The 23,501-nt window shown below is 51.9% G+C and overlaps 1 protein-coding gene across 10 annotated transcripts in view; it reads left to right on the forward strand.

The window, feature by feature from the left end:
- Window positions 1-23,501, forward strand: part of LZTR1 (leucine zipper like post translational regulator 1) — a 300,011-nt gene that overhangs the window by 236,355 nt on the left and 40,155 nt on the right. For all 10 annotated transcript variants that reach the window (XM_048826871.2, XM_048826873.2, XM_048826876.2 and 7 more), the window contains one exon: window positions 22,932-23,058. In XM_048826871.2, coding sequence (XP_048682828.1) covers window positions 22,932-23,058 — 127 coding nt within the window. The remainder of the gene's footprint in view (window positions 1-22,931; window positions 23,059-23,501) is intronic.

Here is a 23,501-nt window from a genome sequence, read left to right on the forward strand (position 1 = left end):
TCCCTCCGAGCGGGAGAGCAAGGGACCATTACACCCTGAGATACAGCTTGCTGGTCCCAGGTCCCATGTGAAGCTGCTGGAGTCCTTGGGGAGGAAAGGCAGTGGGAGACCTGTCAGGCCCAAGAGGGGCAGAAATTCAGTTGGTTGGATATTTTATTTTAATTGGACTTTTGTTACCCTGGAAGGGGACTGAACTTTAACTGCGACCTGGTTGGAGGACTGAGTGACCCAGAAGACCAGTTCAGAAACCGATTGGCCAACAAAAGGGTGAATACTCAAGATGAAGTCACTGCAGTGCTGAATCCTGGCGTGATGGGATGCTCTGGCAGTGAGTGCACCACATAACAATTGATACCAGTGGTGGGATTCCGAAGATCCCCTTCCCCTCCCATTAAGGAGGGTTGATTGAGCAGCAAGGCGGAGCTTCTGTATCACCAGGCCGTGTCGTGAGGGGGCCCTGTCTCACATCCAAAATGGAAGGTGGTGTACACCTGAAGTCTTGCAGGCCCACTACAATAGCAGGAGCAGCAGAAACAAATTCAGAATCTTCTGTTCCATTCCCTGGAAACCCAGCAAAAAGAGCAGGATGTACATTTCCCTGTACAACAACACTGGCCAGAGGTCAGTGACAGCTGCACAAATGGTTCTTACAACAGCTAGAGAAATGGGGTACCAGGAGTCAATCTAGCACAGGGATGGGTTCCATGGGCAGACTGTTCCATGTATTGGAAAAATTGGGGCTGCAGGATGACTAGAAGCCTTCCCTCGCATATTTGAATGGGTGGCTAGTGCAGCTGATTGGGAAGAGTCATCCTGGGAGGCCAGGATGGCCCCATTTTTGACTGGGGAAGCAGTTGCATATAGGGTCCTGATTGATGAACAGGCTGGCTTGTATGTGGAGGTCAAGGAAGCTATCCTAGTCAGGATGGGTTTCACCCCACAAGCATATAGACATCAGTTTTTGGATGGAGCCATTACTCTAAGGAGCCCGTCTGTGAGTTGTAGCCCAGTGGTTTTGGAACCTTAAAGTACCCCAGTGTCCTGCTGGGGGAAAGTCATGACATAGTTGCAGGACTGCAACTTTTTTGGGTCCTGGGGGAACATAGATGTGGTCCCTTATATATGTGATCCCTTCCCAGGAGTCACGTGGTTTGCTTATTGATGATAGCTTGTTTGTCAGGTGGAATTCCTCAGGCAGAGGTAGAGCATATCAGTGTGAGTACATCCTGGTGAAGAGCTGCACTGAGAAAGTTATGGGATTTGAAAATGAGGGGATATTCCTGGCTGGGGCCTCACAGGTTAGTACCATATCTTCAGAACAGTGCATCTACCTTGCCATTTTTGGACCTGGGATGATATGCGATGATGAAATCAAATTGGGAGAAAAATAGGGCCCATCGAAGCTGCTGTTGGTTTAAGGCTTTTGCCCTATGTAGGTGCTCCAGATGTTTATGATCAGTGAATACCTGGACTGGGTGGTGAGCTCCTTCCAGACAGTGGTATTTTTGCTCTTGGTTGCACTCTATTGGGTAGTCAGAGTCTTGGTGTAGAGGCAGGGTTTCTGCACTCCTCTTTTCAAAAACTTCATCCAATTCTTGGTATTTCAACGGGCATTCCAATGTAGCTTCAACAGAGGGTTATGCCTGGATAGCCACCCCCACCTGAGCCTCTTGAGTTTAGGTGCCGCAACAGGATCTATTAGTCCCCAACAGTGCTGCTGACAAAATCCAGTGGAAGATAGACTTCCTGTGCTTGCCACTACGTTAGTGGATTGTGGAGAGCCAGTCAGAAGATACCGAGGATCAGGGGAAAGTGTGGAGAAAGGGTCATGCTAAATTGTAACATTTCTTGGTGCCCCTGTATCATGGCCTCCAGGGGAGTTTTTTCCTCTATTACTGGACCTGAAGACTAAGGGGAACCATCAGTAGTCTCTATGAGGTTGGGAGTGATCTTGCTTTGCAGGGGAATCTGAAGACCTGAGCCACACCTGTGTCTGCAAAGCAGTCGGTGCACCTGACTTGATCATAGAATCATAGAATAACAGAGTTGGAAGGGACCTCTGGAGGCCATCTAGTCCAACCCCCTGCCCACAGCAGGACCAATCTCAACTAAATCATCACAGCCAGGGCTTTCTCAAGCCTGACCTTAAAAACTTCTACGGAAGGGGATTCCACCACCTCCCTAGGTAACTCATTCCAGGGTTTCACCACCCTCCTAGTGAAAAAGTTTTTCCTAATATCCAATCTAAACCTCCCCCACTGCAACTTGAGACCATTACTCCTTGTCCTGTTATCTGCTATCACTGAGAATAGTCTAGATCCATCCTCTTTGGATCCACCTTTCAGGTAGTTAAAAGCAGCTATCAAATCTCCCCTCATTCTTCTCTTCCATAGACGAAACAATCCCAGTTCCCTCAGCCTCTCCTCATAACTCATGTGTTCCAGTCCCCTAATCATTTTTATTGCCCTTCGCTGGACTCTCTCCACATCCTTCTTGTAGTGTGGGGCTCAAAACTGGACACAGTACTCCAGATGAGGCCTCACCAATGTCGAATAGAGGGGAACGATCACGTCCCTCGATCTGCTGGCAATGCCCTGACTTATACACCCCAAAATGCCATTGGCCTTCTTGGCAACAAGGGCACACTGTTGACTCATATCCAGCTTCTCGTCCACTCTCACCCCTAGGTCCTTCTCTGCAGAACTGCTGCCTAGCCATTCAGTCCCTAGTCTGTAGCGGTGCATTGGATTCTTCCGTCCTAAGTGCAGGACTCTGCACTTGTCCTTGTTGAACTTCATCAGATTTCTTTTGGCCCAATCCTCCAATTTGTCTAGGTCTCTCTGTATCCTATCCCTACCCTCCAGCATATCTACCACTCCTCCCAGTTTAGTGTCATCCACAAACTTGCTGAGGGTGCAATCCACACCATCCTCCAGATCATTAATGAAGATATTGAACAAAACCGGCCCCAGGACCGACCCTTGGGGTACTCTGCTAGATACCGGCTGCCAACTAGACATGGAGCCATTGATCACTACCCGTTGAGCCCGACAATCTAGCCAACTTTCTACCCACCTTGTAGTGCATCCATCCAGCCCATACTTCTTTAACTTGCTGACAAGAATACTGTGGGAGACCGTGTCAAAAGCTTTGCTAAAGTCAAGGAATAACACATCCACTGCTTTCCCTTCATCCACAGAACCAGTTATCTCATCATAGAAGGCAATTAGATTAGTCAGGCATGACTTTCCCTTGGTGAATCCATGCTGACTGTTCCTGATCACTTTCCTCTCGTCTAAGTGCTTTAGAATTGATTCCTTGAGGACATGCTCCCTGATTTTTCCGGGGACTGAGGTGAGGCTGACCTGATGAGGACTAGTGAGACAGGAGTTTGCAGGGTCATCCTGGGGATGAGCTACTGGACCAGCACCTGCAAGTGGGGAGCCCTGGGACAGAGTTCAGGGTGTGTTCCAGTCAAGACCAAAGTGTGGGGGAGCTCTTTTTCCTGATACCTTGGAGGCGTACATGACAGGCAGAGATGGAGTGACCTGACTCACCAGAATAGAAGCAGAGATGGTGTTGGCAGTGTCATTTCTTGTCTACGGGGGTGAGCCGTCAACAGCCCATGTCCACCTGCATCAGCTTGGTAGGAAGCATTGATAAAGAAGTAAGAGAAAATGATAAAATAGTTGCAAGACCCCCATTTTTCCCTCCATTTGTTCCTGTAACCAATTGTCTGTATGGATGGTAAGATCCATGAGGGCATCCAGACTTGCGGAAGTTTCCACTCAGGACAATTCATCTTTAATTTCGTCTCACATTTCCCACCATAACTGGTATAGCTGCGCCACCTCGTTCCGATCTGTATCAGCCATGAGGTGACAGAATTGTACTGCATATGAGCCTGTAGTGCTCTGCCGTTGTTGGAGATTTCTTAGGGCGGCCTCCACTTTTGGAGTTTGGTGCAGATCTCCAAACAGCACTGAACTGACTTTCAGGAATATGTCCCAAGTTGACAATACCAAAATGTCACACTCCAAGAGGGGAGAGGCTTCCCCGGACAGCAGGCTGATAACCAGGCTTACCTTTATACAATCAGTAGTGTAGGACTCAGGATGCATCATGAACAGGAGGCAGCACTGGTTTATAAAACTATGGAATCCCTGGTGATTACCATCAAACCATTCTGGCAGACATATCAGGGAACAGGGCACTGTGAGCCATGTCTGGAGTGCAGTGTTTTCAGCATGCAACTGTGTGACTTGCTCTTGCAATACCTAGTTCTTCTCTGATTGCTTGCTCATGTCAATTCCATTTTTGGTGCGTGTGCACCCATGTGCACAGTTTTCGGAGTTTACTGCCTTAGCGGTATCCATAGGGCTGACTGTGGCACCCCCTGGAGTGGCTCTCCCATGCGGCAACATATCAGGCACCACCGGCCCTACACCCTCTCAATTCCTTCTTACCGCCCGTGATGGTTGGTTGAAGTGTCTTGTCTTGCTTCGCAAGAACGGTAGCAGTTTATCCATTGACTTGCTAGTTGTGGTTGTACATAGTTTCATAGTTAGTTAGCTAATAGTGTTAGTTAGTCAAGAGAGTCCCCTGTTAGGACTTTGCCCCACTACCGCGGCTTTAAGCCATGTGCGTCATGTAGCATGCCGATACCAATCAGCGATCTGCACGATAGCTGTCTTAAGTGTCTGGGAGAAGGCCATCGCAAGGACAGGTGCCGCATCTGTAAGAACTTTCGCCCACGGACTCAGAAAGAACGGGATCTCTGCTTGAGGGCATTCTTGATGGAGGTTGCTCTGTCCGGCATCGGAACCCTCCACTGCAGCACCTATGCCCAGTACTTTGGTCTCAGTGTGCAGCGCAGCCCCGGACTTGGCCCAGCACTGCTCCGTCTCGCCGGTGCTGAAGAAATGGAGCCCCTCCAGGGGAGAGAGGAGCATCAGGCAGAGGACTGCTGTCAGGCCATGCGCCTGCTATGGGGAGTCACGGGAGTACCACAGAGGTTGGATGCAGCAGCCCTGCCAAGGACCTGCCCCCGACCCCAGGCAGCACCAAGGGTTCCCAGCCTGTGATGGGGCCTTCAGTGCCCGAAGTGGTCTTGGCAGCCAAGGACAAGGCCGACCAATTCTGCAGGTGCCATGCCAGGTGACCAGTGTGGCTCTGCTTGTGCGCCGAAGGGGAAGGTCACCAGTGTATTGCAGCCTAGACTGGCGGAACACCGCAGGTCACCAAATCACAGATGCAAGTCCCCCTCACTGCAACCGCAGGAGCTGGCACCGTACCCTAGCTCAGCAGCCAGATGGCCGAGATCTCCGTTGAGATTCCCCTCCTACTAGGCCGGGGACTCCGGACTAATGGCGCCGCTCCCCGTACTGCTGGTACCAAGAGTCATAGGTCGTCTATATGCCAAACACCTTCTCCCAGAAGGTCTCCTTGTTGTCAGTCCCCATCACTCGGGGTCTCGACGTCGGTCACACTCGCCCTGGTACTGCTCCTCTGGCAGGTGGCACGACTCCCTGTCACGCTGTCGTTTGCCTACCAGGGTCAGTAGGTAGACTCAGGCCTCAACAGCTCTGCCATGGTCACCAGAGGGGCAGTGGTTGGATCAGACCGTGACTTCTCAGCTTGTCACCGAAGCAGGGTGACTCCCCTCCGACGCAGGAGACTGAGACGTCACCAGCCGTGGTGCCAACACAGCAGGGACTGTGACACCGACACTCTCCCTCCCTCCCTCCCACCCCCCCCACCCCGCTGGCAGTCCTGGAATCCATTAGGGGTTGCTGGTGATGTTGGTCTAGCCTTCCCTGGCCACGTTGGACAAACGGGCCGAGGTGCACCCAGTGCTGCAATCAGAGCATGGCACCGCGGCACAAGCAGAACCGGCACCCCATACTCTGGCGCCGAGGGAGCTCTCCCCCAACAAAGAAAGGGGTGACACCATCCCTCAGGCCAGTCAATCATCATCGTCGTCCCCGGACGAGGTGGTGGTCGGACCCTCCCACACCAGCGGTCCCCTAGACGATTTTAAGGAGAACCAGGCCCTCCTTAAATGAGTGATGGAGAATTTGGGCTTGCAAATTGAAGAGGTTGCTGAAATGTCATCTTGGCCACCACACCAGCAAAAATTACATTGCCCGTCCACTCAGGGGTGCTCAAAATAGCCAAATCAGTTTGTCAAATCATAGAATCATAGTCTATCAGGGTTGGAAGGGACCTCAGGAAGTCATCTAGTCCAACCCCCTGCTCAAAGCAGGACCAATCCCCAACTAAATCATCCCAGCCAGGGCTTTCTCAAGCCTGACCTTAAAAATATGTAAGGAAGGAGATTCCACCACCTCCCTAGGTAACTCATTCCAGGGTTTCACCACCCTCCTAGTGAAAAAGTTTTTCCTAATATCCAACCTAAACCTCCCCCACTGCAACTTGAGACCATTACTCCTTGTTCTGTCATCAGCTACCACTGAGAACAGTCTAGATCCATCCTCTTCGGAACCCCCTTTCAGGTAGTTGAAAGCAGCTATCAAATCCCCCCTCATTCTTCTCTTCTGCAGACTAAATAATCCCAGTTCCCTCAGCCTCTCCTCATAACTCATGTGTTCCAGTCCCCTAATAATTTTTGTTGCCCTCCGCTGGACCCTTTCCAATTTTTCCACATCCTTCTTGTAGTGTGGGGCCCAAAACTGGACACAGTACTCCAGATGAGGCCTCACCAATGTCGAATAGAGGGGAACGATCACGTCCCTCAAAGCTGCTGGCAGTGCCCCTACATATACATCCCAAAATGCCGTTGGCCTTCTTGGCAACAAGGGCACACTGTTGACTCATATCCAGCTTCTCGTCCACTGTAACCCGTAGGTCCTTTTCTGCAGAACTGCTGCCGAGCCATTCGAGCCATGGGGTTCTTCCGTCCTAAGTGCAGGACTCTGCACTTGTCCTTGTTGAACCTCATCAGATTTCTTTTGGCCCAATCCTCTAATTTGTCTAGGTCTCTCTGTATCCTATCTCTACCCTCCAGCGTATCTACCTCTCCTCCCAGTTTAGTGTCATCTGCATACTTGCTGAGGGTGCAATCCACGCCATCCTCCAGATCATTTATGAAGATATTGAACAAAACCGGCCCGAGGACTGACCCTTGGGGCACTCCACTTGATACCGGCTGCCAGCTAGACATGGAGCCATTGATCACTACCCGTTGAGCCCAACAATCTAGCCAACTTTCTATCCACCTTATAGTCCATTCATCCATTCAAATGCCCTCATCTATTCCGCTCACATCCTAAAAAGCGGAAAAGAAATACTGTGTCCCTGCAAGGATTTTGAGTATCTGTATACTCGTCCCTCCGCAGCATCACCGGTCATGTCTGCGGTGAATGAAAGGGACAGACAGGGCCACTCCAGCGGACCCCTCAAAAAATAAAGAGGCCAAGAGACTCAACTTATTTGGGAGAAAAGTTTATTCAATGGCCAGCTTACAGTTTAGGGTCTCTAACCACCAGGCCCTGCTGGGATGTTATAACTTTAACCTGTGGGACTCCCTTAGTAAGTTCACGGGGGCCCTCCCACAGGTTCGTGCCCAAGAGTTCGCTGCGTTGGTGAGCAAAGGCACGGCAGTGGCCTGGGGAATCTTCCATATCGCCTGGGATGCGACAGGCTTGGCTGCCAGGGTGGTCGTGTTGGCGGTAGCCATGCGACGCAGCTCCTAGTTGCAGGCTTCTGGGCTGTCTCAGGAGATGCAGACCACGATACAGGACCAGCAATTTGAGGGTTTGGGGCTCTTTTCTGAGCTGACTGACTCTAGGCTCCATGGGCTCAAGGACACCTGAGCCACCCTCCATTCCCTGGGTCTGCACACCTCTCAGCAGTCCAAGAAGCCATTCTGCCCTCTGCCTCCTCCTCAGATGCAGTCTAGGTTGTGGGGGGCTCCCAGGTCTGGCTCCTCCAGGAGAAAGAACAAGGACAAAGCGTGTAAGAGACGCTACCCATCCTCTTCCCATCCGGCTGCTCAACCTGACTCTCCCAGAAGTCAGGGAGGCTAGAAGCAGTCATTTTGAGGGTACGCTCGAAGACAGTGCCCCAGCCAATGTACTGGATCCAAACCCTCCCTTTCCTCAACGGCCTCCGCCCTTTCCGGTCGGCCTGGTCCTGTGTCACCTTGGACTGCTGAGTGCTAAATATGGTTTCTTCGGGCTATACCCTGCCGTTTACAGCTGACCACTTCTCCCACTCCCCCGTCGCTCTTCAGGGACCCTTCTCACAAGCAACTCCTTATTCGGGAGATCAAAAACCTTCACCTGGGGGCAGTGGAAAAAGTTCCTCGGAACATGGAAGGCAGAGGATTCTACTCCCGCTGCTTCCTAATTCCGAAGGCAAAAGGAGGCCTCAGACCCACCTGCGTCGCCTCAACAAGTAGCTCCAGAAGTTGAAGTTCCACAGGGTCTCCCTGGCATCCATCATCCCCTCCCTGAATCCAGGAGACTGGTACGCCGTCCTCAATTTAAAGGACGCGTACTTCCATATTTCCATCTTCCCAGGACACCGGTGCTTCCTCCTCTCCATGTTGGGAGGGCGCAATTTCCAGTTCTTGGCGATGCCCTTTGGTGTTTCGTCGGCCCCGAGGGTATTCACAAAATGTATAGCGCCAGTGGCTGCTTACCTGAGATGTCGGGGAGTCCAAATATACCTGTACCTCGATGACTGGGTGATAAAGGGCTGGTCTCCGGGTCAGGTGCAGAGGCATCTTGACCTGGTCTGTTTCACCTGTCGCGACCTGGGGTTTATAATAAATGAGACAAAATACAATGCATAGAGTTAATCGAATCGGTCCTCGACTCCACTCGGGCCAGGACTTTCCTCCCTGAGACTTGGTTCCAGGCCATTTCAGACCTTATTGTGGGCCTGCAGGCCCACCCACTCACTAGCACCCACACGTGCCTGAGGCTGCTGTGCCACATGCAGCATGTACTTACATGGTCTGGCATGCACAACTCCACCTCAGACCTGTTCAGGCATGGCTGGCGTCGGTCTGTGTCCCCAGCTGGTACAGCATGAACCGGGTAGTCAGGATTCCAGACAGCGTCCTGGCGTCTCTCATCTGGTGGCAGAATCCCTCGTCACGGTTGGAAGGTGTTCCTTTTGCGGCCCCATCCTTGTCGGTGATCCTTGTCTCCGACACCTCAGACCTGGGCTGAGGAGCACACTTCGGCGATCTCAACACTCAAGGCCGTTGGTCCACTCAAGATGGTTCCCTTCATATCAATGTCAGGGAACTCAGGGCGGTCTGACTGGCTTGCCAGGCCTTTCTACCTCATATACAAGACAGGGTTGTACAGGGTCCTGACGAACAAAACGGCTACAGTTTTCTATATCAACCAGGCAGAGCAGAACCAGGTCATCGGTCCTTTGCTGGGAAGCCCTCTGGCTCTGCGACTTCTGTCTACAGTACAATATCCATCTCGTAGCCGCTCACCTTCCGGGATCCAAGAACCCGTTGGCAGATCGCCTCAGCAGGACATTCTTGTCTCGCCGCAAATTCATGCGGAGGTGGTCAGCTCCATCTTCCGCAGGTGGGGAACTCCCCAGGTGGACTTGTTCGCTTCCAAACAGAACAGAAAGTGCCACATCTCCTGATTGATTGGAGGCATGGACAGAGGAGCCTTGTCTGATGCCTTTCTGCTCCCATGGTCACGGGATCTGATGTACACCTTCCCTCCGGTACTGTTGCTGCCCAGGGTCATCATGAAGATCAGACAAGACAGGGCGAGGATCATCTTCATGGCATCAGTGTGTCCATGCCAACACTGGTTCAGCACCCTTCTGGACCTCTCAGTAGCAACCCCATTCCAGCTACCGCTCAGTTCGGACCTGTTGTCCCAGAACCATGGCAGTCTTCTGCACCCCAACCTGGCGGTACTACATCTGACAGCCTGGCTGCTGCGTGGTTAAATGCGCAGGAGCAGCCGTGCTCGGTGGAGGTTCAGCGCGTTCTGTTGGGAAGCAGGAAGCCCTCCACCAGAGCGATCTACGTGGCCAAATGGAGATGGTTCTCACCTGTTGGATTGCGGACAAAGGTGATCATCTTCGAGTGATTGCTCATGTATATTCCACAATAGGTGTGCATGCTCTCCACGTGCACCGATGTCGGAAGTTTTTCCCCTAGCAATACCCGTAGGTGAGCATCCCTAGCAACCTCTGGAGTGGCGCCTCCATGGCGCAGTAAAAGGGGCACTGCACACTTCCCCCACCCCCAGTTCCTTCTTGCTGCCAGTGAAAGTGCTTCAGAACTGCTCTGCTCCAGCTTTGCTGCAGCTCGTCCCCAGAACTCTTGTTCATTCAGTGTTGGTACCTGGAGTTAGTTTAGTTAGTGCACCTGGGCCCCGGGTTTTAAGTCGTGCAACGCTTGTGGGCGACCGATACCAGTGAGTGATCTGCATTCAGACTGTTTACACTGTTTGGGTGAAACTCATCTCAGCAATCGCTGCAAGATTTGCAAGTCGTTTAAACCTCGGACCAAGAGAGAAAGAGACATTAGGCTCCGAGTACCGGGGCGTCGGTATGCGATGACCCACCTGCACTGTCTACCAGTCTGCACCGCTTCCCATCCATGGGACATGCCAAGGAGGCTAAGAAGAGGCCTTGTTCGCCGCAGCACTGGAGCAAAACTGGGGGAGAGGCTAGACCCATGCTGGGCAGTCCTTGATCCTCTCGGCCTCTGACTCAGGTCGAGCAGAGTAGCCCGGGCCCCTTTGGAGCAGGCTTCCCTGGATGTCTGGATGCCCTCCACACCAGAGGCCCTGCAAGCAACTCAGGATGTTATGTCCATGCCAGTACCAGAAGCACCGCCAATGTTGGCCCCGTGGTCCAAAGGCAAACTGCCTGCGGGATCCCCACAGTCTCCCCCGGCTCAATACCAGTCTTGGTCGAGGGAACGTTCCTGATGCCATTCACTGCTCAGCAACCATCCTGTGCTTAGCCCACGCAGGTCGCCTTTGACCCCCACCAGGGGTCTGGTTGGGTTCCATCTGACAGAGGCTCCAGGCACCGCTCTGTCTCGAGAAGCGGATACCGATGGGACTGAGGCAGACAACGACACAGGTCCTCATCTCAGCAGGGCTGCCGTAGCCAGTCATGACACGAACATTGATGCTGTTCTCGTTCGTCGTCTCACTCCAGGACCCCTCCTCAGGACCCCTCCTCTCCTGTAGCCCTGGGCATCGATCGCCGGCGCGGGTTCGCCCGCCGGAGCCAATCGCAGAGCAGCTGCTACCGGCGGTACTGTTCTTCCATGTCGGGGTCACGGTCTCATGGTCAGCATCACTCCCAGTGTTGCCACTCCTCCCGGTCCAGGGACAGCATCAGGTCGTATGTCATCCCGCCCTCCCTTCATAGTTCTCCATCGATGGGTCAGGCCAGCCAAGCCGAACTGCCTGCTCCGCTGGTACTGAAGGTGGTGCAGTGCACCGGGCCCTGTGGCTAGCATAGTGGTACCAGTGTGCACCATAGTCCCCGATGCAGCCCCCAGTGGGGGCTCACTCGGTTGGCCGGAGCTTCTGGACGGTCGTCGGCCTCCCTCTCCCGGCCTCCAAGGAAGGAGTCGGTGGGATGCACATCTTCGGCACTGTGCCTGGAGAGCGACGAGGGAACGGATCCCCCGATGCCGATGAACACGCAAAGTACCGTGCCTGTCTCCTCGCCCACCCACGATGAGGCGATTAGGGCCCCTCATCCCTCCATACCGCAGAAGAACTCTAAAGCCCACCAGGAACACTTGAAAAGGATGGCATCAAACCTCAACCTCCAGGCAGAGGAGGTGGAAGAGCCCTTGGACTCTCTCTTTAAGATCATGTCCACCTTGGTACCGGGCAGGGTGGCCTTGCCACTCCACAAAGGGGTGGTGAAAATTTCAAATGCCTTGTGGCAAACCCTGGCCTCACTGGCCCTCATCTCTAAGAGAGCGGAGTACAAGTATTTTGTGCCCGCCAGTGGTCATGAGTACCTTTACCTCCACCCTACCTCTAACTCCCTGGTGGTTGAGTCAATCAACCAGAGAGAACGCAAGGCCAACCAGCTCCTTCTCCGAAGAATAAAGACTCAAGGAGGCTGGATTCCTTTGGAAGAAAAATGTATTCGTCCTCGAGCTTCCAGTTATGGGTGGCAAACCATCAGGCTCTCCTGGGCCAAGTTCAATCTTCCGGGCTCTCTGCCCAAGTTCGAGGACTCCCTCCAGGAGCGTGACAGGAAGGAGTTCACAGCTCTGGTGGAGGAGGGTACAGCAGCTGCCAAGGCAACCCTGCAGGCAGCGGCAGATGCGGCGGACACGGCCGTGTGGTCCATGGCCTCCGTGGTGTCCATGAGAAGGGTGTGGTGGTTCCTGCTGTCTGAGCTGTCCAGTGAGGTGCAGAGCTCCCTGCGGGACCTCCTGTTTGATGGCAAGGCTCTGTTTGTGGAACAGACAGACATAAAACTGCGTGGCCTGAAGGACTCCCACACTACGCTTAAGACTCTGGGCCTCTATGTTCCAGCTCTGGCTACATCTAAGTTTAAGCAGCAGCAGGCTCCCACCAAGGCCACACACTCTAAATATGAGCCCCCTTATAAAAAGTCACGGGACTACAAGAAATGGCACCAGAGGCAGTCTCGGTCTGCCCCCCAGCCTGGGTCCTCCAAAGGCAAACAGGCAGAGAAACGGTAGTTTTGACGGGACGCCTGGGGGCGACCTACCAGTTCTCATCAGGGATCCACCCCCAATAAAGCTTCCCTTCTCCAACTGGTTGTGTGCTTTCCTCCCGGAGTGGTCGTGGCTGACTTCGGACCGATGAGTCCTCAGCACCATCTCTTGGGGCTACACCCTCCAGTTTATCTGTACCCCGCCCAACCACCCTCTGCCCCCGTCCCTCCTGGGGGACCTCCTCTCACGAGGATCTACTCGAGCAGGAGGTGGGGTGGCTCCTTGGACTAGGAGCAGTGGAAGTGGTGCCAGCGAAGTTCAAACGCAAGGAGTACTACTCCCACTATTTCCTTATCCCGAAGGCCAAAGCGGGGCTCAGGCCCATCCTGGACCTGTGAGGCCTGAACCAGTACATGGTGAAGCTCAAGTTCTGCATGGTCTCCCTGGCCTCCATCATCCCCTGCCTGGATCCCGGGGAATGGTATGCTACCCTCGATCTGCAGAACACATACTTCCACATCCATATCTTGGAGGGGCACAGGAGCTTCCTCCATTTCATGGTTGGGCAGGAACACTACGAATTTACAGTGCTCCCATTTGGCCTGTCCAGTGCCCTCAGTGTATTTACAAAGTGTGTCTGTGGCGGCAGCCTACCTCAGGTGCCGTGGGGTCTAGATCTTCCCCTGTCTGGATGACTAGCTGGTCCAGGGCAGCTCCCGGTCGCAAGTACAGAACCACTTGGCACTCCTCCTGTCCATGTGCGCCACTCTGGGCCTGTTAGTAAACAACACCAGGTCCACATTAGTCTCAGTACAATGCATAGAGTTTACCCCTGGACGCCACGTCGGCCAGAGCCTCCCTCCCACTGGATAGGTTCGAGACCCTGAAAGGGCTCCTTGCCTCAGTCACAAGGTTTCCAGTGACAACAGCCAGAGCGTGTCTCCAACTCTTGGGTCACATGTCGGCGTGCATATATGTGATTCGTCACGCCAGACTCAGGATGAGGCCCCTCCAGCTCTGGTTGGCCTCAGTTTTCTCCCAGGCCAGAGACAGGATGGACATGATCCTCACTGTGCCCAAACTGGTGATCGCCTCCCTACGATGGTGGTCCTCACCAGGGAAATTGCTCCGCGAGGTCCCGTTCAGAGGCAGGCCCCCATCTCTGGAACTGTATCCGACGCCTCGGATCTGCGGTGGGGAGCCCATGTGGGAAACGTTCAGACCCAAAGTCTATTGTCTGCACAGGACCTGGCCCTCCATATAAATGTCAAGGAGCTCAGGGTAATCCAGCTGGCGTGCATGGCCTTCCACTTGCACCTGGCAGGCAGGGTAATCAGGGTTCTCATGGACAACACGGCCTCAATGTTTTACATCGACAGACAAGGCGTGGCCCGTTCCTCCGCCTTCTGCCTGGAAGCCCTCAAGCTGTGGGACTTCTGTATAGCCCACGATATTTGCCTACAGGCCTACCACCTACCAGGCACCCGGAACTCGCGGGTGGATTGCTTGAGCAGGGACTTCTCAGCATGAGTGGTCTCTTCACCCAGAGGTGGTGCACAGACTTCCAAGACTGGGGAACTCCCCAATTGGATGTGTTCACAACTCAACAGAACCATTTCTGTTCCCAGTTCTGCTCCGGGGCGGGCTGAGATGGGGCGCTATCTCCGATGCCCTCCTGTCTTCCGTCCCGTCCAGACCTGCTCTCCCAGGACCAGGGCCACCTCCTCCACCCCAACCTAGCGGCGCTCCACTTCACAGCATGGCTGCTCAGTGGTTAGGCCAGGAGGAAAGGACATGCTCAAAAGGGGTCCAGCATGTCCTTTTGGAAAGCAGGCTACCCTCCGCGTGCTGAGCCTACTTGGCAAAGTGGTCAATGGGTGGCTGAGCGGTGCGTTTCCGCCATGGCTGCCCCGATCCAGCTCATTTTGGACTACCTCCTTCACCTTAGAGACCACGGCCTGGCACACTCATCTGTCAAGGTGTACTTGGCGGCCATATCGGCCTTCCACCCGCCGGTGCAGAAGCACACGGTATTCTCCCATACCATGGCCTGCCGATGTCTTAAGGGGTTGGATCATCTCTTCCCATAAGCTAGGTCCCCTGTCCCTCAGTGGGACCTGAACTTGGTGCTGGCCTGGCTGATGGGCCCCCTGTTTGAGCCGCTCGCTACATGCTCCTGGTCACACACCTTGTGGAAGGTAGCCTTCCTGGTAGCGATCACGTCGGCTAGACAGGTCTCTGAACTCAGGGCCCTGATGTCCGAGCTCCCATAGACAGTGTTCCATAAATTTAAGGTCCAGCTCTGCCACACCCCCCTTTCCTCTTGCAGGTGGTCTCCGCCTACCACATGGATCAGGACATTTTCCGGCCGGTCCTCTTCCCCAACCCCCATGCATCCAGCGACGTGCGCTGTCTCCACATGTTGGAGACGGGCTCTAGCTTTTTATCTGGAGCGGAGTAAGCCGTACAGGAAGTCTTCGCAGCTGTGCATCGCCTCGGCTGCACGCATGAGGGGTCAGCCGATCTCCACTCAGCGGCTTTCCAACTGGATCACCTCATGCATCTGTACCTGTTATGACTTGGCAGGAATCCCTCCGCCATCAATCGGGAGGGCACACTCGACTCGGGTGTAAGCCTCGTCAGCTGCCTTTTTAGCCCATGTCCCCATTCAGGACATTTGCAGGGCTGCCACATGGCCTTCTGGTTACACGATCACCTCGCATTATTCAGTCTCCCAGACCAGGGAAGACGCCGGGTTCAGCAGGGCTGTGCTCCGTCCCAAGAGTTTGTGAACTCTTACTGACCTCCAACAGATATAGCTTGGAATCACCTATTGTGGAATACACATGAGCAATCACTTGAAGAAGAAAAGACGGTTACCTTTTTTGTAACTGGTGTTCTTCGAGATGTGTTGTTCATGTCTATTCCACATCCCGCCCTCCTTCTCCTCTGCCGGAGTTATCTGGCAAGAGGGACCTGAGGGTGGGGGGAGCGCGCAGCGCCCCTTATACTGCACCATGAAGGTGCCACTCCAGCGGTCACTAGGGGTGCTCCACTATGGATACTGTTAGGGGAAGAATTTCCAACACCAGTGCACGTGGCGAGCACACACATCTATTGTGGAATAGACGTGAGCAACACATCTTAGAATCATAGAATCATAGAATATCAGGGTTGGAAGGGACCCCAGAAGGTCATCTAGTCCAACCCCCTGCTCGAAGCAGGACCAATTCCCAGTTAAATCATCCCAGCCAGGGCTTTGTCAAGCCTGACCTTAAAAACCTCTAAGGAAGGAGATTCTACCACCTCCCTAGGTAATGCATTCCAGTGTTTCACCACCCTCTTAGTGAAAAAGTTTTTCCTAATATCCAATCTAAACCTCCCCCACTGCAACTTGAGACCAGTACTCCTCGTTCTGTCATCTGCTACCATTGAGAACAGTCTAGAGCCATCCTCTTTGGAACCCCCTTTCAGGTAGTTGAAAGCAGCTATCAAATCCCCCCTCATTCTTCTCTTCTGCAGGCTAAAGAATCCCAGCTCCCTCAGCCTCTCCTCATAACTCATGTGTTCCAGACCCCTAATCATTTTGTTGCCCTTCGCTGGACTCTCTCCAATTTATCCACATCCTTCTTGTAGTGTGCTCCGTCCCAAGAGTTTGTGAACTCTTACTGACCTCCAACAGATATAGCTTGGAATCACCTATTGTGGAATACACATGAGCAATCACTTGAAGAAGAAAAGATGGTTACCTTTTTCGTAACTGGTGTTCTTCGAGATGTGTTGTTCATGTCTATTCCACATCCCGCCCTCCTTCTCCTCTGCCGGAGTTATCTGGCAAGAGGGACCTGAGGGTGGGGGGAGCGCGCAGCGCCCCTTATACTGCACCATGAAGGTGCCACTCCAGCGGTCACTAGGGGTGCTCCACTATGGATACTGCTAGGGGAAGAATTTCCGACACCAGTGCACGTGGCGAGCACACACATCTATTGTGGAATAGACGTGAGCAACACATCTTAGAATCATAGAATCATAGAATATCAGGGTTGGAAGGGACCCCAGAAGGTCATCTAGTCCAGCCCCCTGCTCGAAGCAGGACCAATTCCCAGTTAAATCATCCCAGCCAGGGCTTTGTCAAGCCTGACCTTAAAAACCTCTAAGGAAGGAGATTCTACCACCTCCCTAGGTAACGCATTCCAGTGTTTCACCACCCTCTTAGTGAAAAAGTTTTTCCTAATATCCAATCTAAACCTCCCCCACTGCAACTTGAGACCATTACTCCTCGTTCTGTCATCTGCTACCATTGAGAACAGTCTAGAGCCATCCTCTTTGGAACCCCCTTTCAGGTAGTTGAAAGCAGCTATCAAATCCCCCCTCATTCTTCTCTTCTGCAGGCTCAACAATCCCAGCTCCCTCAGCCTCTCCTCATAAGTCATGTCTTCCAGACCCCTAATAATTTTTGTTGCCCTTCGCTGGACTCTCTCCAATTTATCCACATCCTTCTTGTAGTGTGGGGCCCAAAACTGGACACAGTACTCCCCAGATGAGGCCTCACCAATGTCGAATAGAGGGGAACGATCACGTCCCTCGATCTGCTCGCTATGTCCCTACTTATACATCCCAAAATGCCATTGGCCTTCTTGGCAACAAGGGCACACTGCTGACTCATATCCAGCTTCTCGTCCACTGTCACCCCTAGGTCCTTTTCCGCAGAACTGCTGCCTAGCCATTCGGTCCCTAGTCTGTAGCTGTGCATTGGGTCCGAGAGTGCTAAAGGAATTAGCGGCTGTGATTGCAGAGCCATTGGCCATTATCTTTGAAAACTCATGGCGAACGGGGGAAGTCCCGGGTGACTGGAAAAAGGCTAATGTAGTACCAATCTTTAAAAAAGGGAAGGAGGAGGATCCTGGGAACTACAGGCCAGTTAGTCTCACCTCAGTCCCCGGAAAAATCATGGAGCAGGTCCTCAAAGAATCAATCCTGAAGCTCTTACATGAGAGGAAAGTGATCAGGAACAGTCAGCATGGATTCACCAAGGGAAGGTCATGCCTGACTAATCTAATCGCCTTCTATGATGAGAGTACTGGTTCTGTGGATGAAGGGAAAGCAGTGGATGTATTGTTTCTTGACTTTAGCAAAGCTTTTGACACGGTCTCCCACAGTATTCTTGTCAGCAAGTTAAAGAAGTATGGGCTGGAGGAATGCACTATAAGGTGGGTAGAAAGTTGGCTAGATTGTCGGGCTCAACGGGTAGTGATCAATGGCTCCATGTCTAGTTGGCAGCCGGTATCAAGTGGAGTGCCCCAAGGGTCGGTCCTGGGGCCGGTTTTGTTCAATATCTTCATAAATGATCTGGAGGATGGTGTGGATTGCACTCTCAGCAAATTAGCGGATGATACTAAACTAGGAGTGGTAGATACGCTGGAGGGCAGGGATAGGATACAGAGGGACCTAGACAAATTGGAGGATTGGGCCAAAAGAAATCTGATGAGGTTCAACAAGGATAAGTGCAGGGTCCTGCACTTAAGACGGAAGAACACAATGCACCGCTACAGACGAGGGACCGAATGGCTAGGCAGCAATTCTGCGGAAAAGGACCTAGGGGTGACAGTGGACGAGAAGCTGGATATGAGTCAACAGTGTGCCTTTGTTGCCAAGAAGGCCAGTGGCATTTTGGGATGCATAAGTAGGGGCATAGCCAGCAGATCGAGGGACGTGATCGTTCCCCTCTATTCGACATTGGTGAGGCCTCATCTGGAGTACTGTGTCCAGTTTTGGGCCCCGCACTACAAGAAGGATGTGGAAAAATTGGAGAGAGTCCAGCGAAGGGCAACAAAAATGATTAGCAAAAAGAAAAGGAGTACTTGTGGCACCTTAGAGACCTTAGAGACTAATCAATTTATTTGAGCATTGGTTAGTCTCTAAGGTGCCACAAGTACTCGTTTTCTTTTTGCAAATACAGACTAACACGGCTGTTACTCTGAAAAATGATTAGGGGTCTGCAACACAAGACTTATGAGGAGAGGCTGAGGGAACTGGGATGGTTTAGTATGCAGAAGAGAAGAATGAGGGGGGGATCTGATAGCTGCTTTCAACTGCCTGAGAGGTGGTTCCAAAGAGGATGGTTCTAGACTATTCTCAGTGGTAGAAGAGGACAGGACAAGGAGTAATGGTCTCACGTTGCAGTGGGGGAGGTTTAGGTTGGATATTAGGAAAAACTTTTTCACTAGGAGGGTGGTGAAACACTGGAAATGCGTTACCTAGGGAGGTGGTAGAATCTCCTTCCTTAGAGGTTTTTAAGGTCAGGCTTGTCAGAGCCCTGGCTGGGATGATTTAGTTGGGGATTGGTCCTGCTTTGATCAGGGGGTTGGACTAGATGACCTCCTGAGGTCCCTTCCAAACCCTGATATTCTATGGTTCTCCAGGAATTGTCCCTCTCATTGATAAAGGTCCATCTAGCGGCCATCTCGGCTTTCCACCCACCGTTACAGGGTAGGTCTGTTTTTGCTCAGGAAATCATGGCCTGATTCCTTAAAGGCCTGGAGTGCCTCTATCCACAAGTCAGAGACCCCATCCCTCTGTGAGACTTGAATCTGGTGCTGTCTCAGCTAACGGGTCCTCCCTTTGACGGGTCCCCCCTTTGAGCCCTTGGCTTCTTGCTCTCTCCTCCTCTCCTGGAAGGTCACGTTCCTGGTTGCAGTGATGTCGGCCCACTGGGTATCCGAGATTCAGGTGCTCACCTTGGAGCCACTGTACATGGTCTTCTACAAGGACAAGGTCCAGCTAAGGCTACACCCGGCTTTTCTTCCTAAAGTAGTCTCTGTTTCATTGGAGCCAGAACATTTACTTACTGGTCTTCTTTCCAAAGCCGCATAAGTCAGAAGAGGAGCTCAGGCTAAGTGCCCTGGACGTTAGGAGGGCTCTGGCCTTCTGTGTGGATAGGACCAAGTTGTTCCGTAAATCGATGCAATTGTTCGTCACAGTGGCTGACAGGATGAAAGGTCACCCGGTATCCACTCAAAGAATTTCTTCTTGGATCATGGTCTGCATTCGCTTTTGCTATGACCAAGCGAAGGTGCCACCTGCGGCGATCGTCACCACCCACTCTACAAGGGCGCAGACTTCTTCGGCAACTTTCTGGCCCATGTGCCTATCCAGGGCATCTATAGAGTGGCCAAATGGTCGTCTGTCTACACTTTTACGTCCCATTATCTGCTGACCCAGCAGGCCTGGGATAAGGCTGGTTTCGGTAGGACAATACTGCATGCCGCTAAGCTATGAACTCCAAGCCCACCTCTGTTGATACTGCTTGTGAGTCACCTGAAAAGGAATTGACATGAGCAAGCACTCAAAGAAGAAAAACCGGTTAACTACTTTTCGTAACTGTTCTTCTAGATGGGTTGCTCATGTCCATTCCATTTCCCCCCCCCCCCCCACCCCTCTGTTGGAGTTGCCAGCAAGAAGGAACTGAGAGGGTGCCAGGAGGGCGGCAGCACCTGATATACCACTGCATGGGAGTGCCACTCCAGGGGGCACCACAGCCAGCCCTAAGGATAACGCTGAGGCAGAAATCTCTGACAGCTGTGCATGTGGGTGCGTGCACACCGAGAATGGAATCGACACGAGCAACACATCTCAAAGAACAACAGTTATGAAAGGTAGGTGACAGTTTTTTCTCCGAGGTCAGCTGAATGACCTGGGCCTCCAAGGCTTAGTTGTCAGCCTGAAGTCAGGCAGCCCAGTTGGGAGTGTCCAGTGCTTCCAGAAGTTTGGCCAGGTCTATTTTACTGGCATCAAGCCCACTCCTGTGGCTTAAGTGGTCCATGCAAACTGACGTGGGCAGTCTGACCTAGCAGCCAGACCAGGAGTCGGGAGCCAGGCTGGGTCAGTTACCAGGAGATTAGATTCTGAGTTATGCCAGAGATCGAAAGTCAAGTGTAAGGAGGCAGGCAGGGTCAGGTTACCAGGGGATCAGAGTCAGGTAGTAGGAGCAGGTAGTGCAAGGGAAACAGTCCTGAGCAGGGGCAACCCAGTTACATGGACAACTTCTTCTTCCTGTGCTTGATTTTAAATACAGTCAGGGACATTCAGAACCCCCGAATTCCACCTAGCAGATTCCAGGATTGCAGTCCTCTGTTCTCTCAGAATTCAACTTCTAGTTCTGGTGCCTGTTAGCAGCCACTTGGTGGGAGGGAGTAGTGGATCAGTGTTCTCATTGCACACATCATGAGTACCTGGTTCATACCAGGAAGCTGACGATCTAACCAACGAATCACATTCAAAATCCTTTTTAGGGACACATGTAGATCACTTGCCAACCAACATTTCTGATGCAATTCTTTCCCCCCAATGTTTGAGCCACGGTGGAAAGTGTCCAAGGTCAGGCTATCTCCTCTGAGGATCTCTGGGTGGATCTCAGGTTGTATCTTACTCTGCTATCAATTGTCTCACTTTCCTTCCCTCACGCAGGATGAGCACAAGCAGTGTCTATAGCATTGCTTGAGGGTAGTGTCTTTGGTTAACATTTGTAAAGCAGCTACGTGGACTTCCAACCATATGTTCCTGAGTCATTATGCTTTAGTAGAAGACTCTACTGCTGACACATACTATGAGGCAACAGTCCTTCATGCAACTCTGCCACCTACATCCTTGCACTCGCTTCTTTCTTGAGTACTAGCTGTCAGTCACCCACAATGGAGTACACATAGGGACCAGCACTTGAAGAAGAAGAGGAAGTTATTTACCTTACAGGTTATTTGAGATTTGTGGTCCCTATCATACATACTACCACTCTCCTTCCCCTCTGCTTTGGACATTGATTAGATTCATGGTAGAGAAGGAACAGGAGAGGTGGTTGGTGTGCTCCATCTTTTATCTCCTTCGGTGGAGGCCCTAGGAAAGTAAGGGTGCATGTGCGAGCCAGCGGACACTGCTTTCAAAATTCTCTGACTCTGGGAGCATGGAGTACATGCGTATCCCTAATGGAATACAGATAGGGACCACACATCTCGAAGACCCTCCAGTTACTATAAGGTAAGTAACTTCCTCATGCTGGGGGTGAGCTAGGGCTGGAGGTTGGTAGGGCAGATCTTGCACTGAGAGAGAGAGGCAAAAGAGGCAAAGGTGGAGGGAGGGAGGGAGCGAATCAACAACAGTGAAAGAAAGGATGAGAATGCTGAGAGCAGATAAGAAGTCACTGATGTTGAAGGACTAGAAGTCACGGAAAGACCAAGTGACAGGGCATGAGGGAGTTGGGGAGCAATGGGTGATGCTGAAAGGGAGGGAGCTCAGCAAGAGAGATCTGAGAAAGCAATGCTTGGTGAGACCAAATTCCATGAGTGTTCCTTTTGGTGAATGGGAGAGTTGACCATGAGCTGCAGATTGAATGAAGAGGGGAGGAAAAGAAAGTGTGCAGCTAAGGGGTTGGATGGGTTGTTCCCATGGAAGTTGAAGTCCCTGATGCTGAGTGTGGGAGATTGTAAGAAGAGGGAGAGAGAGAGAGAGAGAGGAGTTGAGATCAGAGAGGAAGGCTGATGGGGAGGAGCTGGATGGATGGTAGGTGACAGCAATATTGAGGGGGAGAAGAGAGAAGTCAGATGCAGCATTGTTCAGAAGAAGAGAGGAGGGGGAAGGGAGGAGGGAGGTATTGGAAATAGCAGCAAGGGGACAGGAGAAGCTCCGTACCCCACCACAGTCTGATCCAGGCGGGGGGAGGGGGGGCAGGGCGGGGAAGGAAGGGGTGAGAGAAGGAGAAGCCTCTATAAGAGATGGCAGCTGTAGAGGGATCCAGGTTTCTTGAAGAGCCAGGAGCTGGAGGGAGCAAGATAGGAAGAGGTCACAGGTGGCTGAGATCTTTGTAGATATGTCATGGCGTTCCAGAGACAGCGAGAGAAGTGGAGGTGCAATGTATGTGAGGTTAGCAATGTTGGCACAAAATGGACAGGGGGTGGGTGAGGAGTGGATTGAGGCAAATGTACCAGAGGTGAGGAAAAGGATGCAGATGTAAAACCTCACCGAGGGCATCAGTCTTACATACAGAACAAATTTCCAGGGATCGTGGCCTGGCCTTATCCATGGCATACGAAAAGAGGCCTCCTATAGTGCTGAGAATGTGATGAAGTGCCTGCCTGCTAACAACTCCCTTAATCCCATGGGAAAACCTGTATGTAGATGTGGCACAACCATGTATTAACTTTATAGCAGCTGATTACCTGGAAATGTCTTCTTTTTAATCATTTCACCATGTTGCCTCTGTCAGGAACATCTTTGATTCAGGATATGAAGGCTTATCTAGAAGGAGCTGGGATCGAGTTTTGTGATATCATCCTCCTGTTAGATGGCCACCCAAGACCAGCACATAAGGCAATTCTGGCAGCCCGCTCCAGGTGTGTGCACTCTGATCAACCATTTACTGAAACTTAGAAACTTTTTAAATAGTCATCATTTACTAGAGCAATAACAAATGTCATGTGTGGACATGATTTCTCAGTACCACAGACTGCTTCTTGGATCAGGTTGTTTTGAAGCACACAAGAGAATAGGCTTCTGTTCACTGAGTAACACATAGGATTTTTCTCCTAGAAATTAAACATAATAGAGCCATTAAGCAACAGTGACTAAAATATGAATGAATTTGCCATCTCAGCAGGGAAATGTTAGAAAATCAAAACTTTAGTTGAATAACAGATGGTCTGTATCCTACCACAATTTCAAAAAGAAGCAAATAATCACGCATAAAACTACTGTCATGAACTTGAAAGGAACAAGTGTTCATGAAGAACAAAAAGGATGTTCTAAAAATGAAAATGCAGCTCAAGAGATGCTAATA

This window comes from Caretta caretta, chromosome 21 (genome assembly GCF_965140235.1).
Source record: "Caretta caretta isolate rCarCar2 chromosome 21, rCarCar1.hap1, whole genome shotgun sequence".
NCBI classification, from domain to species: Eukaryota; Metazoa; Chordata; order Testudines; family Cheloniidae; genus Caretta; species Caretta caretta.